Source organism: Merops nubicus, unplaced genomic scaffold, assembly GCF_000691845.1.
Source record: "Merops nubicus isolate BGI_N331 unplaced genomic scaffold, ASM69184v1 scaffold16701, whole genome shotgun sequence".
Classification (NCBI taxonomy): Eukaryota; Metazoa; Chordata; class Aves; order Coraciiformes; family Meropidae; genus Merops; species Merops nubicus.
The window spans coordinates 67,724-94,326 of NW_008589166.1; the positions used below are offsets into that span (position 1 = coordinate 67,724).

Consider the following 26,603-nt stretch of genomic DNA (forward strand, 5'->3'; position numbering starts at 1 on the left):
TGTCAGACCACACTGAGCAGGAGAGAATGTTCCACACAACCTCATTAGAAATAAATTAGGTCTGAAAAGAGATACTCTTACTTCCAGAAGGAAGGGTGCCCAAAATGCCACCTGAGCAACAGCAACTCTGCAAACATATTCTCAGTTTCTATTCTGCAGAATAAAAAAAAAAAATGTGCCACCCTAGCACAAAAGGAAAGAAAGGATCCCTCTGCCTTGCTGAGGAAGATAAAGAGAGAGCCTGAAGCAGGGGAGCTTTTACGGAGAGGTTTCCAAAGCATGCCACGGATGACAACTCAGCAGCCAGCCTGGGAAGATTTAGTTCTTTCTCACTGACTCTCATAGTGCTAACAAGCAAGATACAGGAGGGAAAAAAAAAAAAAAAAAAAAAAAAAAAAATAATCAGAGAGTACTCCATTCTTTTCCTTAGCTGGAAAATAGAAAGTGCTGTTAGGGTCTGGGACAACAGAACCAAAAAAAGTTTAAAGAGTAACGAACTGTTCTGTACAGTGATTCACTAGTTTCAATTCAAAATCTGTTGGCTGATTAGTACAGCAGTATTGCCAGAGCAACTGTTTCTCCCTTCAGTGTGTCATCACCCAAATTATTTCAGGACAAGCTAGCAGATGACCTTCCAGGGTCTATAATCTGAACCAGTGTTCCCCTTCCTGGCAACAGGATATATGGATTGCACGACAGTGATACAATCAATCTGCTTGCCACATGGGTCTCTCCAAACCGCCACCCTGCTTAATGAGGCCATTTCGTCTCCAGGAGTGCTCTTTGCCTCTATAGCTCCACCTTCTTCAAGGAGTAAGTGGGCATGAGACTGCTGCTAATGTGAAAAACTGATGATGGAAAGAATAGACATGAGAGCAGACAAGGATCACAAAAGGGAATTCAGAGTTTTATTTCCAAAAAAGAGCAATGTAATGTTGAAACAAAAATCAAGTTCAATTAGTTTTCCTCTGATTTGTATGGCTACAAAAATAGATTCTACCCAAATCCATAAAGCCAGTTAACAGTACCATAACAAAAACCAAAATTACTCATTCAGATACGACATACAGCAGTCACAGGAATCTAGCATATATTATTTAATGTGTTTTTTTTTTAAAGTAAATTTCTAAAATGTTTCTGTTAAAACTGAAATACCCATAAGATCTTAAAAAATTGTACAAAAAATATTTTAAACCAGTTGGAGGTAACAGTGTGCGTTTATTAAAATCCTGCACCAAGGCAGTTAACATTTATAATTTAAAACCCAGCCCAGTAGAAAAGAGAAATGTGCAAACATTTAAAAGTTAGATGTACTCAGAGGCTTGTGGTGCATCAGACCCGGCGATCCACTTGTGTCCTAAGGCAAGGCGGGCTCCAGGAGGAGATGTCTCTAACGAGGCACTAAGGGGGAGGCGGAGGCAGGCAGTGCACAGGCTGTGCCCGCCGCAGGGAGCAGCCCTGCCCTCCCCCTAGGGACGGTTTGCCCGGTCAGTCAGTAGTGTTATGGCACTCGATCCAATCCCAGAATGTCCAGGGCGAGTTCTGGTCAGTCTGCTTTGGGATAAAAGAATGCAAAAGCCGTTTTAGAAAATGCAGGTTGAAAGCTAATGAGAGCTAATGAGTTGATATGCTCAACAGATTATTGCTATGAGCTCTGGCTACCTCTCCAGCTTGCTTTATGGTAAGGTTAAGAGTTAGGCAGGAACCTTCAAAGGATTGTTAGTTCTTCCTTTAAAAGTGATGCAGCATATTTACTTGTGCAGCACAAGAGCTGCTGAACAGTGCTAGTACATCACTCACCCAGCAGATTCCCATCCCGAAAACTCAGATCAGAGTTCCGCATGATCATGAATAATATAAATAAGCTGAATTTTGTAAAGAAACTTCATTATAGTTTACGCTTCCTTTAGCTACCTTACAGGGCTTGAAGTATCTTTAGCTTCACCTACCTCCTCCATTACTTAGTCCATGTCCTAATGGACTTCTTGCCAAATTTCTTTCCGCATAGCTCCTGCAATGACATAAGGAAAGATTCATTATTGCGATGCAGTATCATGCCATCCACTCCCAGCTGCTGATAGAAGACCAGGATTAGGTAGTGTCCAGAGGAAGTGTGCAGAGCAGAGCATACCAGGCAGTCACTTATCCTTACACACCAGCAGTTACCAATCCCACCAAGCTTCCTGCATCCGTTGCAGACAGGAGTCCTTTGTTTACACTTCCGTAGCCCCTGTCACCTGAACATCAGTATTCTAGGGAGACAAGATAAAGCCCCGCACCCATGGTGGTAGCTTAGCTCTACTGTATAGACAGAATGGGAGCAGAGATACTGAACATGTCCAAGTGACAGTGTCAAGCCAGGATTAAAACTCCAGAGTCCCATCCTCGACCAGCTAAGCCCGTGTGGCTTGCCCTCAGATCAGTACGGGTTGACACAAATAGAAACCTGTATGCGAATACTCAGAGTCCTGTTCCTTGGGGATGTGGGAATGTGATCTCTCCTGCTTTTCCGAGAGAAAGAGACAAAGCATTATTCATTAAAAACGTCCAGGGACAGCACGTGAAAGAGAACCTGCCTCTCTCTTACTATTGCCCTTTGGTAGTTTGTGGGACATAAATGACCAGGTTCTAGCACAAGGATTCCTGCCATCATGTTGGGCATCCCCCTGCTTTCAACTAGAATGCCCTCCCTTGCCAGCCCCACCCATTAAGATCAGAAGTTGGTTGATACTCACCCTCTGCCTGCCTCCAGAGTACTCTGGATCTCCTTCAGGACTTCTGGAAAGCAGAGGGTTAAAGCAGTGAGTCAAACCAGTGAAGATCTGCTTTCAAGCAGCAGCCTAGCCACATTCCACCTCCCCCTGGACAGCCTTTCAAACCTGCCTCCCACACCAGAGGTCAGATCTTAAACCATTGCCTCCAGGTTTTTACTGAACAGGCTGGCATAAAGACTGAAAGAGTCATTTGCCAGAGAATTTGTTGCCAGTCCCAGTGTACCAGAGCCCCCAAGGAGCAGTCTGTTCCAGCTGTCATTTTACACAAATCCTACTGGAAAATAAAGATCCTTCTCTTATCAGAGCAGTGAATGCAGCTATGTGAATCAACCCCTGCCTCAGGGCATGACTATCTGTTCAACCCTCACTTCTGCCTATTCATGAAAACCCAGTATTTCTACCAGTCTTGCATAATTGCAGACCCCTTGGAAGTGACTACTGGAATCCACAAAATCCCCAGCAGCTTTCTTCTTTTCCCACCCAAGGAGAGCACCTGCCCTGTCAGTAGCAAGACTTCATCTCACTCACTTTCGTCATTGAGTAAGGCATGTTCCATCAGCCTCCCAGACTTCCTTTCTAAAAAAAGAGTAGGAAAAAAGCTTTTACCTAACAATATTTTCCCTTTTCATGAAATATATGCAGTATTGGAAGCCCACAGTAGAACTGGATTTCTCCTTCTGCCCTTTCAGTAATTTTTAACTTTACTGAATGCTTCACAACTAATCCTTAAAGCCTCTCACACACTGAAATGTATTTTTCCAGAAATACTTGTTTGGTGAACATAAGATCTCATCTGTATATTCAGACCTTATCTCCCCACAGCCCCTTCCTTCCAGCAGAAACTGCCTTCTATCCTTTCAAGGCAATCTTGCCACATGCAACTTAGTTTAGAGCTAGCAACTTCTGCATCCAGGCACGTCACACGTTTCCCTCATATCCCTCCCTACCTTCCCCTTTCTTAGGTAGAAAATACCAACTGTAGCAATAGAAAAGATGTTTCAGGTTTACACATCATCATGCTACATTTAGTACAGTCATTTTTTGCTTACCATCTTCTCCATAGTCACCTGAACTCTTTCCTGATGCCCTAGAAAAGGAAAGGAGGGAGAAAATAATCCCTGACTCTGAGGCACAGGATGCACAGAATTAATGTATACCCTTGGCAGCTACAAGAAGCTCCAGCACGTGCTAACAAAATGGTTTGTTGAGCAAGAATGTAGGAAGGGCTTCATCCACAGGCACTAGAGAACATTTCTGAAAAGTTTTGGAATAAAATTCCTAGAGGATCTCCATGAATGTCAGCTCTGCTGTTAGTTGCTGACCTTCCAAGCGGAGAGGAGGAACGTGGGATTTCCCTCCACAGAGCAACAGTTTGGCCTGGTCTGAAGTATGCAAGAGTCAGGTGTCAGTCAGACACATCATGAGGGAACAAGTAAAGCAAGCTGGAGCTCACAGTATGACTCCAGCTTAGGAGTATCAATTCCAGTGTTTCACTGCTTTGTCCCACCAGCTGTACTGCAAGTAGGAAAACCATCAGGGAGAGGGTTGCATTTCCTGATGACAATTCATCTAGGAATATTCTTAGCAGACTGCAAAGTTTTTGGGTTTGTTTGGATTTTGGTTCATTTGTGTGTGTGTGTGTGTGTGTGTGTCTGTTTTGTTTTTAAGATTACATTCTTTATAAAATCCAGAAGTGTGTTGGAAACAGTTGAGTGGATCTTGCTACTCAAACACAGTCAATGCGTAAGCGTTTTACAGACTTTACCTGGATTTTCTTGCAGCATTCTCCATGCCAGATTTGTTGTGCACGTGATTGTTGCTTGTAACTTCTGGTATGTCCACAATGCACCGGGGCTCCACTAACCACTTGGTAGAAAGGGAAAATCTCTCAAACTCCGATGGTGAGATCAAATAGAAACCTACAGATGATTGGGAATTTATAAGTGATTCTCTCGATACAGTTTCAGAACTAGAGGTAACCCAAAAAAAGAACAGATCTAAGCATCCTCTATGTTTGGCAGAAAGGGTTTGCATTTTCTCCTACCTAAACAAGGAAGAATCATCGAGGAAGATATGACCCCAGTTTCCCAAGGATTGGTTAGCCTCGAGACAGGGCACTTTAAGATGATGCTGTGAGATAATTGTATTGCCCTGTGCTGACACTTCTGAAGAGCAGCATGGAAAGACAAAGACTGAACCACAAAGCAGCGATCCACCTTTGGCAGCCGCAGGATGTTGGATCTCAGTTTTGCAATTTGAGTACTGAGCCACAAGGATGTATAAGGAGGCACAATGCAGCTATTTCCCCAGTGCCTGCTGCTCAGGGCCACTCTCTTGACTCCAGACCACAGGAGTGTGGCCAGATGGAAGCTACCTATAGGGCACATCCAACCTGTTACCCAAAAACCAGTGTATTCATTAACAGTAACGGAATAACTCACTTCCACTAATTTACATGTCAGTACCTGTTAGCAACTGGCCAGAAATATACAATGGACATGTTTATATATATATATATATGAATATTAAGATACTAACTCTAAACCCTAAGCCCTGTAGGCCTTTTCCATGGTGTCAAACACACAACAGAGGTGGATGGTCTGGGAGAAGCAGGCCTCACCTTGGCCGTACTTGGTGAAGACGCAGGACGCAATGCCGCTCACATCCTCTTTGCGGATGCAAGGGTAGCGGATCTGTAACTTGAGGAAGGGCAGGGAGATGATCTGAATGTCTCCCAGGTTAGTCAGGACAGCCAGGTCATTTTCACTGTAATCGTCAGTCTTGCAGCTGCCGAAGTTGGCAACCGTCACCTTTCGTACCCTACAGCCTTCCAGGGCCGTCAGCTTCAGCTTCAGTTTGGAGCTAACCTTGGGTAGTGTGAACACCTGTCGACAGAAACAAGCTGCTGGCACCTCTCTCCTGCACAACAGCAGCAGCCACACCCCAGGACATCTGCTGCTCCCCGCCTTGAACAATGTTTTCACAGGTGTCATCTGGGCCACCCCATGAGCTCCTTGCTCCCGGGACAAGTAGTAATTGGCCACAGGCAGTGTTGGAATCTGTTTCTGTTCTGACATCAAGCACTCTTACTCTTTGGGCTGCAAACTGCATTCCTCCCCTAGTTCTTTCAAAATCTCTCCACATTTGGCTACCAATTATTACAGAAGGAACAGGGGTTACGCTCACCTTGTGTTCTGCATTAAAAAGCCAAGGCCAGCCTACAGCAAGCTACTTCAAGTCTTTTTTTTTTTTATGCTGACTAGCTAGTGTGTAAAGCAAGAAGCTTTTGAGTCGCTTCATAAAAACACCTAATTCCTGCTTCTGTACTAACCACAGCACAAGCAATTCCCCAAAAGCAGAAGTAGCCTTGTCCAGAGAGTACAATGTAATATAGGAATAAAGTTTCCATCTTCAGCATGTGCCTCACTATGCTGAATACCCAATTTGTCAGCATGCACATGATTTATGGACTACACCAAACAGAAAAGCTGTTCCCTGGGTGTTATTCAGGTACAGAAGACTAAGCACTCTAAAGAGTTATATTTCCAACAAGCACTGCTCAGTGCTTTAGCAGATTTCCTGTACAGTCCATATGCACCTCCTGGGTGATACTTACCTTAAATTGCTCTTCAGACACCACCAACAGCTGATGGCTGCCTTGCATATCAGGGCTCTTAGAGAGGTCATGTGCTACTTCTAGAGGCTCTGGGAGGGGAGTGCTGCGTCCATCCAAGACAAGTATACCCACAACAGGAGCCCTGTGCATCAGCTGAATCTCTTTGGCTAGACAAGCAAGATAAGGAGGAAAATTAAAAAAAAAAAAAAAAACAAACACAAAAACAGTAATCTAGTCAGAGACACTGTGTTAGAACCTCACTCATATCCTCGTAGAGCCAGAGACTTATAAAATGTGGTTACAGAAACCCTGCCTAAAAAAACTCAGTAGGTAAAGGGTATTTGGACTGAACTGGTTCATGTTAAACAATAACTATTATCACATAAAGGCAGCAGGTCCAGCTGTGAGAATAAGATACGTGTGCACTGAGGCTCGATGGTAAACTTCAACGACAGCTGAAATTTACATTTCTGAAGTGAGGAGAAAATGAGGCCAAGGCACATCAAGCAGTGCTGGAGCTCCCTGTCAATTCTCCTCAGATGCTGCAGTGAGCATCGTGTAGCTCAGCCACTTCAGCTCTGCTCTCACTGATAAACAGCAGTCACTGAGCTACTTTGCTTTTCTGTTTGCAGCCCTTGGTTAGAGGGGCGATAGCTCAGACCCATGAGGACCTGGCTTTCAGGAGGCATACTTACCCTGCTCTGCCCTCACAGGTTCGTCCATCCTCCGCTCTGCTGGAGGCACACGTAAACAGAAGGCGTAGACTGTGCCTCCATTGGTGCCTGCCCACAAGGACGGGCAGTGGCGGGAGCCTGGAGCAACAGGAAAGCTCATGAGCAAGGCACTGTCTGTGAGATCCTTGGAGAACTGCTATATATGTCCTCCCTCTGCTTACATCCTAAATACCTTTATATTAGGGCAGACTTGCCAGGCAAACTACAGACTCTTAGCACCTCTTTTCTCAATGTGTCCACCAACAGCCCTGATAAAGGACAAGACACGCAAGCAAAGGGAGCAGAACCCCGTTTCCATAAGGCACCACAACTGCTGCATCCACTCTTCCCACATTTGTATCACATACGAGCAGAGTAAACTTGTGCATAATATCAGTTTGGGCTCTGACACACAGCCAGCCACCACCCTCACCAAAATCAAAGAGCTCTGCTGGGGTGAAAGGGTGAACTTCAGACTAATAAGGAAAAGCTTACACTAAAAAGTCAGATGATATTCCAGCACATTTGAAAACCATACATAAGGGCTGCAGCCAAAGAGGACCTACTCCTTGCCTCAGATCAGTCAGCAGCTAGAATGGCCAAATAACAATTCTGTATGACAACATATGCTCTTGTTCTATATTAGTTTTTCAGCGAAGCACAAAGTAGGACACAGGAGGTGCCAGATTTTCCTGGCAGTCAATCCTAATACGTTCCTTGGCAGGAGGAAAAACCCATTCGGAAGAAAGGAGAGATGCTTTTTCTACTCACTGTCTCTCAAGAAGGTATCAGCAAAGTACAAGGTTCGCACAAAGCCAGTGAAGGAGTCCTCTGCAGATCGGGCTTCAATCTTCCGCTGGACTGGAGCCAGTTCCATTTCCTGCAATGCCTCTTGGTCAAATTTGGCGTTTGCTTCTTGCACCTTTGAAGATGAGGAGACATTTTGTCAGTCAGGCAAAGACAAAGGGGTAAGAGAGATCGTGAGAGTGGCAGCAATAGAAATGGAAAGGACTGTCATACCAGTGAACAGGTATGTTCTGCATCATTCTTTCAACTACAGACAGTACATCTTCTCTAAAAATGTGACTATTTTTATCTAACAGATAGCAGCATCAGAAATTGACATCTGTACCCTTATGCCAATAGCAACTGATACCATAGCAGGACAGCAGACCACCTCCTCCTGCTCTAGGCATGCTCCAAGCTGTGAACAGACAGGACCTCACAAAGGTGGACCCCTCACCTCTGAGGCATTTCCACTCACTCCTCGTCGCTTCCTGCTCGACACCCGGCTTCTTCTGATCCGCCTGAATGACTGTCGGAGGGACTTCTTCAGGGACTTCACCCGAGACAGTGGGCCTTCTAAGGCCAGCTGGTCACTGGGATGCAGTGTACACCTGGAAGAGGGAGACAGTAGGCATGTGGTCACTTTCTGCTGGGTGGCAATCACTCCCAAGAGTCACACAAACATCGGAACACGCTTAAATATTCTTGAAGACCTTCAAGGACAGAGTCCAATGAGGTAGGGCTTCCTACTACACTGACTGCTCTTGAGAAATTGCTTATCATGACCTGCTCTGCTAGAAGTTCCAGGCCATCCTTAACAGACGATTACCACAGACCTCCTGGAAGGATACTTACTTGACAAAGACCAGTCGTTTCTGCTGGTGGTCAAAAAGCCCAAAACCATGACTGGTACCAAAGGCCACTAGCTTCCATTCAGAGTGAAGGGCCAATGAGGTGACCACAGCTGGTGGCTGACACTGGACAAGGACAAATGGCTGAAAACCAGCCTCAAATCGAACAGGTCCATCTCGAGTTTTTAGTTTCTCGTGACCTTTCCATCGATAGCCCTCTTGGTCCTGCAGGAGATCTGCTTCAGCATGGTCCACAACATGTTCTGCATCTTCATCATTCAGTTCCATCACCAGTACCTGAAAGGAAGAGGACAAACTTTGCCACAGCTTTTACAATTCAAGCAGCTAGAAAACTAATACATCTCACAGGGCAGATAAATAGCATTAGATAATCTCTAAGACGCAGATTAGAGTGAGCAGAGAACTGTGAAACAATATTTCCAGCAAATGGATATATTTGCCACTAGAGAAATGGGTATTTCAAATTTTAACTTATCTTCAAGTTGCACTGTGACAACATGCACTAAAAACAAGGTGGCTGTTTAGGTTTTAATACCTGTCCTGCTGTACCAGCTACAGCCAAGTATCCGCTGTATTTACACAGGTAGATCTTCTGGATCCCAAGTCTAGGATCATCACTGTAAGGGTCGAAGGTACCAACCTAGGGAGAGAATACACAGTGGCCAGTCTTTGCAGATGCATCAACCAGGACAAGAATCAAACACCCTCAGGTTTTCAGGAAGCTTCCACACGCAATAGCTTTCTCACCTTGCGAAGAGGAGGCCACTCGTCCTCACCCAGCGTGTTCATGTTGTCATTGGGATCAGCATCTGTGAGAAATACTCTCACTGTGCTTAGCTTATAGAGGAGGTGCAAGCAGACGCCAGATGCATCCCAAAACCGCACAGTGCCATCTTCGTGCCTGTACCAAGGAGGGTTACAGAAACACGTGTCACACAGGAGGACATCAAATCACCCAGAGGAAGATGATAAAATGGAGGGGGGGGAACACAACCAAAGATTAAACCATGCTGTCTACAAAGCCCTGAAAAGCCCCGAACTGTGGCAACTTCTTCAAGATAAAGTTTTTTTGGTTGTTTCTTTTTTGTGTGAGTTTTGGTTTTGTTTTAGGTTGTTGGGGTTTTTTAAACACCATTTGTTCTCAATGATCTGACATCCGTGTACAATTTAATTAATCCAAAAAGCAGTAAAAAAAAAAAAAGCTTAGGATATAGAAGGAACAACTCACAAAAATACTATTACTGGGAGAGAGGCTAAAAAATCAGTCTTAGTTCTCCAGGTGAAAACTGACAACATTCCTCCAATATATGGGTTATAACTTAATCTACTGCATCAAGAATTAAGTCTTATGTTTGTGGGAGGAATGGACAGAACTACAGACAAGCCAACTTTATAATTCATCTGTGGACGTCATGATCTGTTTGCTCAGAAGCAGTAGAATCAGTGAGCTTTACAAAGCTAGTGGCCCATCTTTGACAAGTTTTATTGTGAGGCTGCAGCCTTCTCCCTACAAGATAAGCAGATTCTAATCCCATGGGAAAACCTCAGTTAGTTCAAAAGGAAGAGCAGAAACTGGAAAAGGCCCCTTGATGGTTATCAGTTAAGTACATACCCTGTTAGAAGCAAGTCCCTCTGTGGAGGATCTGGAGCTATGTTGGTGCCACCATCAATCGGCCATGGCTACAAACACATTAAGGGAATACTGTGATTTCCTAGGCAGTGACAGTGTGAAGAGAATATGCAGCCAGCAGGAGAGCATGAACTTCAGTGCAAGTGGCAGTGAAACAGTCCATGCTGTTAGCTTTTGTTTGGCTTAGATGTTCCTGTTCTGACACCAGCTGTGCTTTTTAGAAGACATTCTACACATTTCCTCAAGAAGCTGTGCCGAGAGCTTCATGCTTCTAAACAAGAAGTTTGTTACCACTGACAGCTGGGAACACTCAGACTTCCCTTCTAGCTTGTCAAAGCCTGAAAAAAATATCACATTTTAATCCCCCACTGTGAGTAACTGTACTGGTGGTGCTCTGGGAAAAAGCCTTTCTTGACCCTGTTAAGAGGCAGGACGACGTCTGTTGGGACTCATCCTTCCCCAGGCAGTCAGCAGCACAGACCACCCACACTCTCAGCAGTCATGCTGCTCTTAAACGCATGGGAACACATGTACATTTAGAGCTGCCATACCATATTTGAGTAGTGAATGTTCTGCTTGCTCCCAGCACTGATAATCCTCTCCCACAGTTTCAGCGGGATGTTGGAGACATGGTGTGAGCAGGTGATGGCTGAGCAATGGAGAGAAGCCAGGTATGGAGGATGCACTGCTGGCCAGCCTGCAGTTTTCAAGTCTATAACTACCAGCTCTTCTTCTGCCAGCACCACCATAGCAGAAGGGTCATCAAACTCTGCAGAAACAAGACTGATTAAGGCTGACAAAAATGACCATCCAAAGTTAACAGAAACAAGCTTCCTGTAAGGCTTAGTTGAAAGCTGTTATCACAGAGCTCTACACAAACATTTTTGTTGGCAAAACCTCCAAATGCTTCTGTGTTAACCGGGCCTATTGAGGCACTAATATTAATAGATGTCAAGATACTAACAGATTTACTACAAATTCATCGTTCTATACACCACTCCTGGGACTGCCAGAGTGACTTTTTTTGGGTTCCACTACAGAACAGAAGATTTATTAACATACATGGCTAAATAACACAAGTTTGTAGTTACCGTTGTAACCACCAGAACTCAAAGGACTTTACCTACAGCTCATTAAGAGCATGGGGTGGACAGACACACATACACCCCAGCAGTGACCCATTTAGCACTGTTTTAGGCCCACAGTCCATTGAGGCTAAGCTGCTTAAACACAGTAATGCCTTGGGTTCTGCAGAGTGCTTCTCTGCCAGAACAGACAAGTAGTTACAGTTCAGCTCTCTTTTCATTTTCTCTGCTTCCCATATGTTGCAACACATCCTCCAGAATTTCTTTTTTAAAGTGTGTACACATCATCTAATATATGTATATTAGACAACATTACAAAAGAAATCTGTTAATGTAGTTTCACAGATGACACTGACACAATCAGGAAGTTAAGATTTTTCACAGCAGCTAGAATTAAAACATAAAAAAAATTTAGTCTACAAGGACATGACTGCAGGAACGTTCACAGGATGGCCACGACAGCAACTGCTGGGGAAAACCCAGCCCAGGAATCAGCTCACACCAATAACCATTAACACAACTACAAAAACCTTACTGAATGCAGAGCTGTAACGTGGCACACTGCGTGTCGGGCGACAAACAGTAAGCCATGAGCAAACTAGCACCTTTTCACAGGCCTTCCCTGGTGGCCTGTACTTTTACTGCCCTTCTTTGGTTTGGTTACCTGGAATACACTTGCAAGAAGGCACGTCTGTACGGAAGCACATACCAACACTGTTCACTCAGCAAAATTAACTTCAAGTAATTAGTACTTGGCACCACTCTAGTTAGACACCCCAAGTTTCACCTCTGACTAGCCACAGCCATAACACACCACTAACCAGCTCAGTTTCTTCATGAAAAAGTGTTTTATGTTCAGTTTTACTTTGCTTTTGTACATGTCATCAGTTGCAGTTGCCTATAGGACTTCTGAATTAAACAAATAAGAACATACCTGTATTGCATTACACATGATCAGCCCTGCACTCTGACTGCTGCTACCAACATTAACCAAATATACTCTTTCAACAATGTTTTCCCTGCAAAGACACACATCTGAGCTCATTGCTTATGGCAAGAATCTATTTTAAGTTGCTGAAGCAGCAAGCATACTAGAATTTGTCATGATTGCTATACACTCATCCACCTGCTAATTTAAAAACCAGAAAACAGGAAGGGTTAGCCTTCTGAAAATTGTTTCCACAGCATATTCAGGGTAGTGGAAAGTCACCAGCTACCACTGCGCTGCAATGCATAAGCTTTGTGCTTATTAAATTAAGTGGCTTTGGAATACAATTAATACCTTCGTATTGCCACTGCAGGGAAGACTGCTTAAGGGCAAACAAGGCAAGCTACGTAGATCCACTAGGCTTAGGCAATCAGCCACAAGGAAGCTTGTCAGCCACAGAAACCTCATTTTATTTTAAAAAAACTTCCTCATCTAAGCGCGACAGCTTCAGCTTCCTGCAGCAGCTCCTGTCTGTGCCTACCAGAAGTCATGTTAACTAGATAACTCAGTCCTTCGAAAGTATAAATATAAAGCCTGTTAAGTTCAATTACTTCATTCTAAAGGGTTTCTAATCACATCCAGGAACTGAACTTTAAGTAGTCAATCTCTTCCTTAAAAAAAAAAAAAATTAAAAAAAAATAAAATCGAGATTTCTTTTATCTTTAAGACTTTAGTTCCATCACCTAGAATCTTGGCTCTGACAACTTCACAGAAAGTAAAAGGGTCTTGTTTCTTTAGTGCCAAAAGCTAAACAGCACCTCAAATTTAATGGCATTGTTAAGTAAGAAGGTTTAGGCCTATAGGTTATGTATAAGATGTTTATAGAAGGCAGTGTTGTGTAGAGAAAATCTATAATAGCAAACATAGACAGGCACTTCATCTCAGTTACATTCTGCTGATTTTTCTACTGAATTTTCAGCAACTTGAGAAGTTCTGTTAAGGTTTGGGGAGAGAGAAAGAGGACAGAATCCAAAAGCTGTTTCTTTATGCCTATTGTCCCAAGATGGTCCTGCCCTGGACTTGTGGTCTGCTTTGTACAACAGGCCAGAGGGAGCCAATCTGTGTCTCCATATTTGAATGCTCACGTCCACAAAATGTGTAGCTGGGAGCTGTCACCACCATCACTGGCAGTACACAAGACAAATAGATGTCTACTAGGCAAACCAGAAACTAGAAAGCTTGAGAAGATTCATGAAAAGAAGACTTGCCTACAAGCTCCTAAAAAGCATCCAGACTTCTGCAATTTTGTTTGACCCAGCTTCCCATACTGCACATTTGTGGAGCTTGAAATAGCATGTTATATTCAGTTACTTCAAGTTATCCAGAAGCAAGAACTACACAAGCATTAGACAAACTGTTCTTAGGAAAAAATCCTTTACAAGTGGATGAAAAAGAAAGACTATTAGAGCTACTGTGGATGTAAGGGCAACAAAGCTCTTGAACAGAAGCAAGAATCTGACCAGCTCTGAGGAAGCCATGGAATGAGTGCTATTCAGGTTTAGAGCAGTTTACATTCATGTTCGCCAGAAGTAAATTAAGTTCTTTACATAGTGACCCTTGGCTCTCTGTCACTCTTTGCTGATTTATTACCCAGAGCCCTAGTCATAAACCCAGGCAGTAATTAAAAGAAACAGTGTCTCAGTGGGAGTAAATTCTGGTTTTAATTATTGCATCCTTTGAAGTGCTGTTTCCCAACAGCAATATTCAGGTCCTCATTTCATGACCTGGGTATGTCCAGTGTCCAGCTTAACCAGGCATAAACTTAAGAGCTCTTTTCTCATTAATGGAGTAGCTTCATTTTTTGAGGCATGTATGGCATTGTCACCAGCCTGTGCTTTATATTTGTATTTTTCACTTCACTTCAAAACGGCAAATCTCTTTTTATGGTCGGACTCAATCTTAAGGGTCTTTTCCAACCCAAATGATTCTCTGTTAAAGTCTCAGAAAACCCTCAAACAACTGATCTCCTTACCACATTTCATTCACTATTTATACCAAGCAGATCTGCACATGTGTACAGCATCATTCTAATTCCTTTCATCACAAACCTGCAGTAGGCTCTGAACTGAAGATTATAAAGAAGTCTATCACCCGTGAGGTGAAGTCAAAGGCTGTTTGCTGACTGCCATGGGTAACAGAGATACTGTGCCGGTCACCATAGCTCGCCCGGGGCATCCCTCCTTGGAATATAATGTAAGGAAGCCTTAAGAGAAAGACAGAGTTAGAGTGGTATATGCTGAAGTGAGAAGTAAGCAAAATTTCACAGACAGGAGACAAATCAAACTTTGACAAAAAATTCCTATGTTACTTTTAAGGGGTCTTATGATATTTTGCACTGCACACTTTAAATGCCCTTAAACAGGTGAGAGTGAAGGGATCCACCACAAACATACCCATTTTTTGTTGTCTGCCAGTAGATCTTGGAGATGGCTTTGCAAGGAAAAGGACCTAAGAGAAAAGAGTTATTTGTTGTAATTCAAGAAGTGCATCTTTATGTAAGAAGTTCCTTATTCTGCTTCACCCAGGTCACCTCAGCCTCCAAGTGATGGGGAACCACCCGAATTAGTAGGCACCACCATCACCTTCCCCTGCCAAGCCACATCAGACATGAAGTCTTCTGGGACACATTGACCACAGTAGTCCTCAGCAAAACAAGGCTTAGACTCGGGGGAAGTTTTGAACCATGCTGCTAATGCCTAACAGGGAGTGCAACTGCTGTTGCAGAAGCTGATTAACCAGACAGGATAGTTTAAAAAAAAAGGCATTCCCGAAACTAATGTAAAGGTGACAGAGCTTTAGAAGCTTCTATATGCTTGAAAGATGAGGTCAACCCTATTTGCTGGGTTTCAGCAAATCAGAGGCTTCATTTCATCACTTCTCAGGTCAACAAAAACTACACATAGCTCACTATTAATTACAGAAGATCCAAGCAACTCCTGCTCAACAGGACACTGGAACTAAAACTAAGAGATGAATCACCAACACTCTTCTTTATAAGGGGCATTAATTTCTTCAGCACACCTGCTCTCCATGTTCAGGACAGATTTCAGCATTGTAAAGGAGTTTAAAGTCCAAGGAAGAAAACTGACTGAAATCCCTTAGTCTAGGCTCATGACCCATTCAAAAGGCAGCTCTGCATTTTGCCATTAGGATTAAACCCTGGCAAGAATGTGACTTAAATATCCCACAGAAGTTCAGAATGAGTTTGCATTTAGATGAGTTTGTAACAATTAAACCTCACTTACTGACCATAAGGCACAAGGTTTTCCAGAGGCTCAGGCTGCCTGTTGTCACTGGATACCGGCCACTGGGTGTAACTTCCATCATAGTGACAACTAATGAATTTACTGCCATCCCTCTGCCAGTAGAGGTTCTCCAGCTGCTGAAAAGGAAGACACACAATGACTGCTCTCCAGAGAGCTGTTAACCCCTCCAAAACCAATGCATTCTTACTGAAAAAGAAACTTTGCTAGGCTCTTCCTGCACCCACTCGTCTTCAGAGTGCTCCAAGAGGAGAGAGTCCTTCCTCCCCTGCTGAACTGACTTTGGATTGAATTAATACCTGGCTGCCCAGGAAATGATGGGTCACTTTGGTATTCTGCAGGTCCCAAAGGACAATCAAGCCCCTGCTGTATCCAATCAGGATTTGGTCAGGGTTCTTAGGATGTTCCTGAAGGGCTTCCACCAATTCACATGATCGCCTGCTACAATAATCTTCTGGTACCCTACAGAAACAGAAGAGAAAACCAAGAAAAGTTTATTCCAGGTACAACCTAACAGACTGTAATAACAGTTAAGGTATAAGAATGAAAAATTAAGCAACAAAAAGTTCAAACAGATGAGAATAAATATGATCTTTTCACAACTCCTTCAAGCAGCAGAAAGGTCTTACGTAAGATATCACAACAGCCCTGTCAATGGTAAAAAAAAAAAGGTAATTACAGCTAAGCATAACATTTATTTTTTTTTTTCCCCCAAAAGTGACAGGGCACAAGGTTTGCAGATTTACTTCAAGTGTCTCCTGTGTAGTTCTGCCTATATGCTGTACCTCCACAGTGACAGTACTCAGCTGACAGGACAGAAACTGTTACTTAACACATACCAGGACCCAAAGTTACTTTCACAGGACTCATGCAGATTTGGACAATGCTTAACACAACAGTGAGGCCCCAATACATAATCCAGGGTGACATTTTAACAAAGGATGTGTCTGCTAATGGGATTCCACCTCCACAGAGCAGTGCCTGTTTGCTCACTCACCGCTGCAGCACAGCCTCAGAGGTTATGGTCCTGTCCTCTAGCACTCTGAATGACGGAAGCTCCACTACAAAGATGTTGCCACTCTCTGTGCCAAGATACAGGACTTCCCGTGAGGAATGGGGAAGGACAGCTGTTATCTGCGTGGCACTTGGTGGAGACCTGGGGACACAAAGAGACTCTCATCAGCCGCATGCAAAAAGACTTCTGTTACTGAACTTGAGAGAACTAACAACTGAACAGGGATATATAAAAGTGTCATTTGTTTCCTACACAGAAGTTTTGAGCCAGGCATCATTTTTTTGGAGGAGGAAAACACTAGCTTTTAGATCAGTTATGGCAAGAGACTTTTGACAAGCACATGGACAAGAATACAGCCACCTTTTTACAGAAGCCTCTCTTATTAAGTATCCCCAAAGGAGCTAGAAATAGCTCATCCAAAACTGGCAAGATCAGTGAAACTAAAACCATAGTGGTATTTTAAACTCTGGTTTAAGGGATGCTTAAATTTACTTAATCTTAAGATTTACAGCTCCTGTTCACACAGAAGTAGGTGCACAATATTTAAAAAGGATGTCAGCCTTTACATTAGTACAATACTCTACAAAGGCAGTCTCTTGGGCCCTAGCCAACTCCTGTTTGGTTTCCATGGATGCCCCTTTAATGGGCTCACAAGGGTCTGTAAGAACAGGACAAGGTCTAGCTAGAACAACAGCAGAATTTTCTTACTTGCTTATCCCCAAACTAGCTCAAAAACACTCTTGTGGATTACCCAGGTGGCCCTTTCAAGGTGAAGCGGTGCTCCTCCCGCAGCTCAGATGCTCCACCGTGCTGTTTCAGGCTCCAGAGATGCAAGCTGTTATCATCCAGTAATGTTACCAGCTGGCACTACAAAACCACACAATATGCTTTTTTCCAGAGTCACAGTAATAAATATACCACAGTAAATCTAGCAATAAAGTCGCTGCAAGTCATAATTCTCTGCAAAAACAAGACTGGGGACCCAGCCGCAATTCTTCACGGTGGTGGCCATAACACTGCAGCAACGCTGTTAGCTGACAGAGAGGGATTTGGGGGTTGGAGGGAGACAAGAAGTAGCCTGAAGGCTAAAACCCCTCTTATATAGGGCAAAGGCACAGGTTATCAGTGAGGGAGATCACAAAGATTTAGGGTCTTGAAAAAGATCAGCCTATGCTGCAAAGCTCAGCCAGGCAGCTGCAGGCTGTTAGCTCACCACCACCACCGTCTCGCTCAGCACGGTTTGCTGCAACACACCCCAGCTTTGGGTGGGGCTGAGACAGTCTACTACACCACACTCCTTGCATTCTTTGCATCCAACCTCATTCTGGAGGGTTGTGTCAGAGTCCTTTCATGAGCCCAGCCCTGCTGGCTGTATGTTCAAATTGAAGCATTTTACCTGTTGGAGCCACACCTGGTGCAACACTCCCCATGGGAGTTTCATTTTATACCATTAGTTAAGCAAACAGACACCCAAAACCGCCTCAAGAATTAAATCTCTCTCAGAAAGAGGCCACTTGTGCTATACTGGGGGCATCAGGCAGCAAAGTATGTGGTCAAGACACCAGCCTGCCGGTCAAGGGAAGAGAAAGCAATAAGATAGCCACCAGACATTTGGAAAATTCTGCCTTCCTATTTTTAGTTCGTGGCAATAACTGTTCAGCAGTCCCCAGGAGCAAGATTCAATACCCCAAAACACAAAGGCAACAAGCTTAACAGCAGGCGAGGCTGGCAGCACGGTTTTGAACTCCTGAAAACAATTAAATCAGTTCAGCAGCAGCTACTGTTCTATCTGCTCTGCAGAAGAAAGACCACCCAGCCCTACTGAAAGAATAGGGTCTGTAAAAGGAAAAGGAAGTCCTTGCTTCTATGGCAGATTGCCTGAACTGTTCTGGCCTTATGACCATTCCCAGTATATTGCTTGAGCTAAGTGACTAACAGTTATTACTTGGTAACAGGAGCCCAGTTGCCAGGAACAAACTCAACACCTGTTTTAAGAGACATCTGCCTAAGTCACAGAGGTACTGAAAACACACTTACCTGATCAGGTATAAAGTGGATCTGCATTACAGTATTGTTTTCTTCATGTAAACCCATGAACTCCACCCCAGGAGCACCATATCTGAGGAGTACGTTGAGGATCTCCAGTATTTAAGATGACCCACAGCTAAAATCAATTGATAAGAAGCTTGCTAGCAAGCAAGATGAAAAGCGATTAGTTTGAAACCACATTTTACTGTTAGTGAGCTGGACTGAAAAGAACCAATGAAAATCTACTTTGACTTTATATGCTTGTGGCAGGTTACACACACTACAGGAGAATGTGGAAGTTTCCTTCATTCTTTGAGCACAAGCTGCAGTGATGCCTGGACCCTGTTTTTTCGCAGGGATGTTTAGTGGTCTCCCAGACACTACAATCCTGCTTAACTAATTTGTAACCAAGAGACAGATGGCTGCCGCCTGCTTGTGGAGTCCAGCCTCTGAAAACAAACACCACCAGGAATGAATGATTAAGCAGGCAGAGAGAGCACCAACTTTTCCTTTCTGGGCTGACTGATACACCTTTTTTACAGCTTCCCTAGCTGGTACTGGGCCATGGGAATCACCTCAGTGTCACGCGCACACGCAGATATCAGGCTGGACATCGTCAGCCAAACACGTCACCACCTTCAATATTCACATCTTCATTGCCTGGATGGTCAAAAGCCTCAGGAGGCTGAAAGCATTTCTAACTTCAGTTTTAACAAAAAAAAAAAAAAAAAAAAAAAAAAAGGAACCCTGCCCCAAATATTTAAACACCTCTGGAATTTACAACATGAAGGATTGGTAAACTTAGGCCAGATCCAGCCTGACCTTCTGCAGAGCAAGAGCAAAGGCTCTTGTCTAAATATCTGCATGGGCTCAGCTTCTGTTTGAACTACAGTTCAGCTCTTGGCAAGACAATCCTGTTCTGATCAGACTTCAAACCCAGACAAACTGTTCCAAAGCTCCAGTAACCCTTGCGTGCAAATTTATACTCAGTCTAACTTTTTACAGCATTTCAAAGTTGCACATTCTGATGTGGTCAGAGAAACCTAGCCGAAGTTTTTCAAAGGAATACAGTTTGATGGCTCCTGATCGCGTCCCAATGGCCATAAGGCGGAGAAACGGGCTGTACCCCAGCGCACTGGGTTGGTGGGGAAATCCATGTTCCACAGTCTAGCAGGGAGAAAGAAAAATCATCATCAACAGCATGTTTCATGGGCATTGTTGCACACAATTAAAAAACAGAAGTTAAATATGGCATAGCAGTCTGAAATGCAGCACTTAATGGCAGCTTTTTCTGTTAAACAGTGTTTCATACACAGGTTAGATTTGCTGAACAATAGCCTAAGGATTAATCTGTTCAAACAACCCCTAGCTCTACAGCCAGGATATACAGAATTGTAACAGAAATGAAAGAGGAATATTTTGCAAATAGCCACCCAGGCAGCTCTTTATGTTAAGATTTTAAATAACTCTTCACAAGCACAGCTTACTCAGTCACCACGAGACACTCCATCGCTCCACATCAATTTTACTTCTGCAACCCAACTGCTCAGCACAGTTGAGCAGTTTTTTTTCAAACTCTGACACAAATACTGTGCACTGTAAGGTCAGATTTATCTGCCAGATTCCACACAGGGCAGCCTTCATGACCTCTTCTTGTTGATTGACACCAAGAAATGGTGCAAAACTATGAAGAAACATTTCTTGATGACCACTGATGTTCACTCAAACTAAACAGATTTCCTGTGGGGTAGTCAGGAAAACAAATGGAACAGATCCATTTTCCAGAGGTAATCTGGAATCTAGTACTCAAGGAATGCTGGAATTTAACAAGAGCAGGAGCCTGCAAGGCCACTTCACACTAATTCAAAGCTACTTGGTAATAAAAAGATGTCTCTTCATATCATGGGGAGCAGTATGTTTCTTGGCTTTAGTGGCTTTCCTACAGTACAATTTACACTGCACCAAGAGAAAGATTTGGAGCACATTCTATACACCAAACTTAGCACGGCCGATGCATTTATACACTACAGAATAATACTGTGCCATACTTACAGGATGTAACCAAGCTGCTGGTAAAATAGCTCAGTCAAGTTTTCAGAAGAGCTAATGCACAGACATTATCATGGTTTAGGCACAACAAGGATGCACAGGTTTTCAACAACATCCAGCCACAAAGAATTTGTGTGCCCAAATATTAATAATAGGGATGGTCATCTACAGAATAGGAATTTGTTACAGAACAGCCAGAGGACCACTCACACACAGAAGAAAATAAAAGAACCCTCCTCCATCTACAGACATAAGCACTCACACCTCACTCCCATCCTCATTTCTGTCATGTTTGAGACAGAGCTACCACATTACCTGGCTTTATGGTTTATTCAACCTAAAAGTAACACCTGGATTTTATTTCCTGCATAGTGATTTCCCAACTTAATCCCTTGCAGAAGAATCAAATAAAGCCAGTTTCATTTCTGTGGTTGTGCCACTAGCCCGAGGCGCTCCCAGCTGCTACAAAGCAGTTTAATGCCTGTTTGCTGTTCCTGCTCAAAGACACAGGCATAGGGGACAGGGCTGGCTCCACAGTCTGCCAGCCTGCTTCACTTTTAGTCACTTAATCACAATTCATAAACTGTAAAAATAGACTTCCTTCCTCTAAACCATCAGTTACCCCAGCCTGAGGTCCTATTAGGGGAAAATGAGACATTTTAGAAGATATAAAACTGGAAATTTTCTGCTTGCCAATTCATAAGACTGGGCAAAGGAGAAGTTACTAATTTTTAACCTTTTGCACGTAGTAAACAGATTAGTACTACTGGTTCCAAGACAACAGAGTGTATTTCCCTTCACGATAAAACTCCAGCCTTATTTATAGTCTAACAAGGTAATTTAAGTGTTAGGTTTGTATCATTAAAAACAAATTTTGAGAAGCCAATTTTTAATGTCACCCTTGAAGCTGTTGCTAACCAACCTTTGCTTAGCTACACATATAAAACTTCCTAGAGGAGACTGTATGAAATTAGGAACTTATCTATGGGCTCAGAACTGAATCAGAGCAGCTTTCAGACCCAGCACAGGCAAAATAAAATCTCTCTGTACCATAATAGCTACTGAGACAATACAGGAAAGCTTCCTAGCTGTCAAAGTTGTAGGAGCATGAAGCTACGGTATACAATTCTGGGAATAAGATTCAAGGTAACTTGTTTAATACAACAACATATCAGACATTTGTTAATTGGTAAACACATTAGACAAGCCAATAAAAGTTTTCATTTTCAGCCATGAAACCTATGATTACATAACCAAGTGTGTACCATTAAGCAATAACAACAAGAGGGCAATTTTTTTCTCCAGGTTTTCCTTCAATAAAAAAATCTGAAGCATCCCCTCAACCCATAGACAAATTTGCAAAAGCTACAGTAACTATTGCATCCAGGAGTAAACTGTTAGCAATAGAAGGCCACTGCAGAACACAGTAGCACCTGCAGAAGCCCAAGAAGAGAGCATCAGTAACAACCACAGCGTGCTACACAGCTGTTACATAGTAATGCAGAGGTACCAATGGTTTCTCATAGCTTTGCATCTCCAAGCAAGATGCCCATAAGACTTCAGGAAGATAAGTCTCTCCACAGCTAGGCAAGAAAGGCATCGGTTTTTGGGCTGTATTTAACACCACCAGGGCCAGGCATTCACCTTCTCTGTACTACTGATTACCCAGATCTTTTTCTTGCACTTCTTTACACCTAGTAGTTAAATCACACCAAGTCAGCTTTTCGGCTGGCCTCCTTTCTCCCACTCCCCTCTCTCAGACAGCTTTTAGCAGCCAATCCTTTCACCTGCTCAGCAGGTAAACCCAGTAAGGGGGAGAGAGGGGGGCAGAAATCGGGACAGGTTACAATGGAGCCTTTCAGCAGAGCTGAAATAAGAAACTGGAGTGCCCACAATGTGCCCTCCTTCTCAAAAGGGCCTTTGTTTCTTTGAGGAAAGGTAGGATCTTTCATTTTCATTTTCCTTAGACCACATATTTCTCAGACTCAGCAAAGGTAAACCTGATGTCAGCAGCATTATCTACCAGAAATGCTTCATGTCAGTCATATTTACTGCAGGAAAAAAGTTGCCAAACTGAACAGTTGTTCCCAGCCCACACTAAAGCTGTGCAGATGAAATTCAGTGCTGTCTTCCTTCTTTAATTTCTCTCTGCTTCTCCCCTCAGATTGCTTTACGACAAAGCCCAGACCAACCCAACCACAGGCAATACAAACCCTGTACCTTTGTTAATGTGTCCTTTGAAGAAACAATGAAGCCTGCATGTGTTAAATCTGCTTTGCATAGACACCAATTCAGATTTAAGGTAAGCTATCCATCACACCCATTAGCAAAGGGTTAGAAAGACTGAAAAGGGGGGGTGGGGGAGAACACAAAGCCATAAATTAAATGCACTGTTCCCAGTTTGGTAACATTCAGCTGTAAGACAGGCTGGTTCACCTGTGTGTTACCCATCATCTAGTCTGACAATGCCAGCCTGAACATGTTTGCTCTGCAGGGCTCGGACTGAGCCAAAGGCATCCAAATACTACTTCCAAAAGCAGGATAAACTTAAAGAAGCAGACTGCCAAGTCCACATACCTTATCCTTCATTCTATCCACTGAGCTAAAAACAGATTCTTGCAACAGGTACACACAAGTATGGGAAGTTCTTACTCATCCAGAGAAACAGATACACAAAGCTGAGTGACTAGCAGAAATCAGGAAGGTGTTTTTTTGAAACAAACACAAGTTTGGGGACAGTTTGAAGAACTACTCCAGTAGCCAGTCAGTCCTGTAAAACCATCTAGACCATCTCTTACCTGGAACAGGTAAACAGTAAAGGGAAACAGTAGAAAGTTCACAACTATTTATACTTGAGAGAGTAAACAAAAAAAAATAAATCTACTACTGTTAATTAAAAAGACTTTTTAAATAAAAAGTCTATTACTAGGTCAGCATGGCCAAACACTGCACTATAGTAACACTAAACTTGCATGGCATCATGTACTCATAGTCAACTTCAGTGTAAACAATAAAATGAGGGCAGGAATCCCCAGCACTTCCAAGGTACCTTCAGTGTAGTCACTACCAGCAGCACAGGCCGAAGAGGTGCAAACACACCGTGTAATTTCTCTCATCAGCAGCTTTGCACTCCCAAAAAATATTTCCCAAGCAGGTTCTTAACCAGAAGTGTTTCAAAGACCTCAAATAACAAGCGTTTAAAAACTTGCTTACCAGCACTAATGTGCTTGCTTTACTAGTACATTAGACAAGACAGTCTTGGCACAGAAAGTACTATGTGTCTTGGCTCCTTGAAGCTACAGCCTTCAACAGGCCGGAATTAAGGTCTGACTTTCCCACATCTTCTCAGTCTACCTAGCTGTGAGTAGATGTTAAATATATCAAAGAGCAGACACTTTCAAACGATCCATTATCTCTGGAAATACTGGAATGGGACACACAAGACTTGGGAAAAAAAAAAAAAAAGCACCAAGAAAACTTTCTGCTTGAAAAAAGTGTAATGTAAAAAGTTCTAGCATAATGTAATGGTATAATGTCCATTCTCTTTCCCATTCTTGATAGAAAAGAACAAGTTACTGTGGCTTAAAAGTGCAAATGCATATTGCAAGGCCTTTAATTACCAAGTTGTTAATGAGAGTAAACCATTAGGAAGTGTCCAAAGTAGTTGCCTCCCAAGAAACAAGATGCAATATTTACTGTCAGGACTGAATCAAATGGAGTCACAAATCCTGATGTGAGCTTCTAACATTTGGAAGTTTCCCTCTGCTGCAAAAGCTAGTTCTTTCAGCCCTGTTTTGCATCATCCAAATTAGTCTGTCTCTAGCAGGTAAAGTTTAGCCAAATGTTCTCATAAGAGAAAGGTATGTTCAAGGAAGAGACACCCCTGAAACAGCAAAGGTTTTCCCAAGGTATATACAATTTTATACACTTCTAAGCAATTCTGACCCATCCCTGGGACACCTTTTCTGAAGCTGACATCAAATTCAGCTAAATGTAAGCAACTCCATCCTGGTCTTCATTTATGGAAATTTTTACTGCATCTACACTAATATTTCTTCATAACAGCAAGGAAAAAATAAAGAAGGCCTGAAGCACTCTTCAGTTCCTTCTGTCTCCCCAGTGACAGGGAGATATGCATGGAAATGGTGTGTTTTAGTACCACACTACATCAAATAATTCATCTCAAATATCTAGAGTTTCACTTCAAGTATGTATCTACACTAGAATTTTAATGAAGCCAGAAGGTTATTACCTAGGCTGACTCCATTTATGCATTACACTTTTCAGCAAAATTCCATTTAAACCTTGGAAATACAAAACCTACAAATATATTTCTGATACCAAATGGAGGTGTAAGTAGCCATTAGCCTAGCAATGATTTAATACTAGGCATTTACAAAGATGAAAGCACTATGTTCTTGGCCACAGCTCAAAAGAAAAATGCCCAGAGTGTTGGATAGATAACACAGCCATTGCCATTTCCTCTGCACAGAGAGAAAAAAAAAAAAAAACAACAACAACCTAGATACAGATTCAGACTAAGATAATAGCAAGTTCATTATTAATGGCCATGGTGCTACCACATTTCTACCACAGAGTTAAATTCACATTTAGAAACAAAGGTATACTTATAAACCCAAAGTGTCATCACAGACAAAGAACTCTGGCTTCAGCTGCATCAGAAGCTGTGGCCTATGCACACCTTCAGAAAAATGTTTACTTTGCAGTACCACTATGAAAGACTACCTATAACATAAGTAGTCACAGCACACAGCAGGACAAACTACAGAACCCTCAGAGTATACAAAACCGGCTGCAGAGATCTCAGCTTTCAGCAAGTGCCACTCAACAGTGTGATAACATCCTTTTTTCTTAAAAACAAAGCTAGAATTGAGAACATGCTCCTGAGCTTGAAGAAAACTAGTCAGGCACATTGGGGAAGAAAGGAGAGAACTGAAAAAAAAAAAAAAAAGCACAAACCACCTCTCCTAAATTTAACTTTTCCACCCACACTCGAGTAGTTTTTCCTTCCCTGTGCTCTGCGCAGTGGCTCAGGATAGAATTGCCCTGCACAGAGATGCCTTCAAGTTGGAGGAAAGCACCGTACCTTGTTAAACTGGAAGAGGTCGCGTTTAAGCCTCTCTCTCACTGGATCATGTCCGGGTCTTAAGAACCTTCTCATCTTCCTTGCTGCAGGATCTTGGCACCAAAAATCCTAACAGAGAAAAAAGCAAAGCCATATAAACAAAAGCAGCCTGAGAAGAGAAGCAAGCAGAAGTAGGTTACTTATTTTGGTTTAGCAGGTAACAAATCAGCCAGAGCAGAAGGAGACAACATCGCTATCGAGTAACTAAAACCTGACACCATCACAAAGCAGCATCTCTGGTGCAGTTCTTACACAATACATTTTCCTATTACTAAAGCAAACCAGTATGGATAAGCCAAGAGGATTTTAGAAGTTTTTACACTTGGCCATTTTGCGATTGCTTCAGTTGACTTTATCCAAAGCAGAGGCAAGCAAAACTGCAGCATTTGCATAAACGTCTGGACAAACCTAATCTAAAGGCTAACTCCTAGGCTCACAGGAATTATTGACTAGCATCAGTTTTCACCCCAGGTAACCCTTCAGCTATTGAGCTAAAAAGAGAACGAATCACATTTTCAGCTCGCTCCATGGGTACAGCAGAAAGGGCGCTGTGCTGCCTGCAGGGTGACTGCATTAATTATTAACTTGCTTTTGTAAAATATCAAGCCTAACTCCCTGCTCAGGGTGGGGGTAGGGGA

At 42.9% G+C, this 26,603-nt stretch overlaps 1 protein-coding gene across 1 annotated transcript; it reads right to left on the bottom strand.

Moving 5' to 3' along the window:
• Window positions 1-895: 895 nt before the first annotated feature.
• On the bottom strand, window positions 896-26,028 carry LLGL1 (lethal giant larvae homolog 1 (Drosophila)). Its single transcript, XM_008949503.1, has 25 exons — window positions 25,927-26,028; window positions 19,840-19,937; window positions 18,780-18,861; window positions 17,494-17,609; window positions 16,725-16,883; window positions 16,027-16,189; window positions 15,714-15,846; window positions 14,858-14,912; window positions 14,513-14,667; window positions 10,943-11,160; window positions 10,374-10,441; window positions 9,509-9,662; window positions 9,297-9,401; window positions 8,745-9,037; window positions 8,347-8,500; window positions 7,875-8,025; window positions 7,086-7,202; window positions 6,391-6,557; window positions 5,395-5,659; window positions 4,540-4,693; window positions 3,824-3,861; window positions 3,303-3,350; window positions 2,736-2,778; window positions 1,950-2,011; window positions 896-1,554 (listed from the first exon to the last, which is right to left on the bottom strand). Exons 1-25 carry the CDS (start codon window positions 25,999-26,001, stop codon window positions 1,547-1,549), a joined length of 3,081 nt encoding a protein of 1,026 aa, XP_008947751.1. The 5' UTR covers window positions 26,002-26,028; the 3' UTR covers window positions 896-1,546.
• Window positions 26,029-26,603: the final 575 nt, after the last annotated feature.

Coding starts and splice junctions, on each gene's coding strand:
- LLGL1 (XM_008949503.1), bottom strand. CDS start 26,001: ATGAGAAGGTTCTTAAGACCCGGACATGATCCAGTGAGAGAGAGGCTT. Junction 18,862..19,839: donor CGATCAGGAGCCATCAAACT/GTATTCCTTTGA, acceptor CGTACTCCTCAG/ATATGGTGCTCCTGGGGTGG. Junction 11,161..14,512: donor CAGTTCAGAGCCTACTGCAG/GTTTGTGATGAA, acceptor TTGTTTCTGCAG/AGTTTGATGACCCTTCTGCT.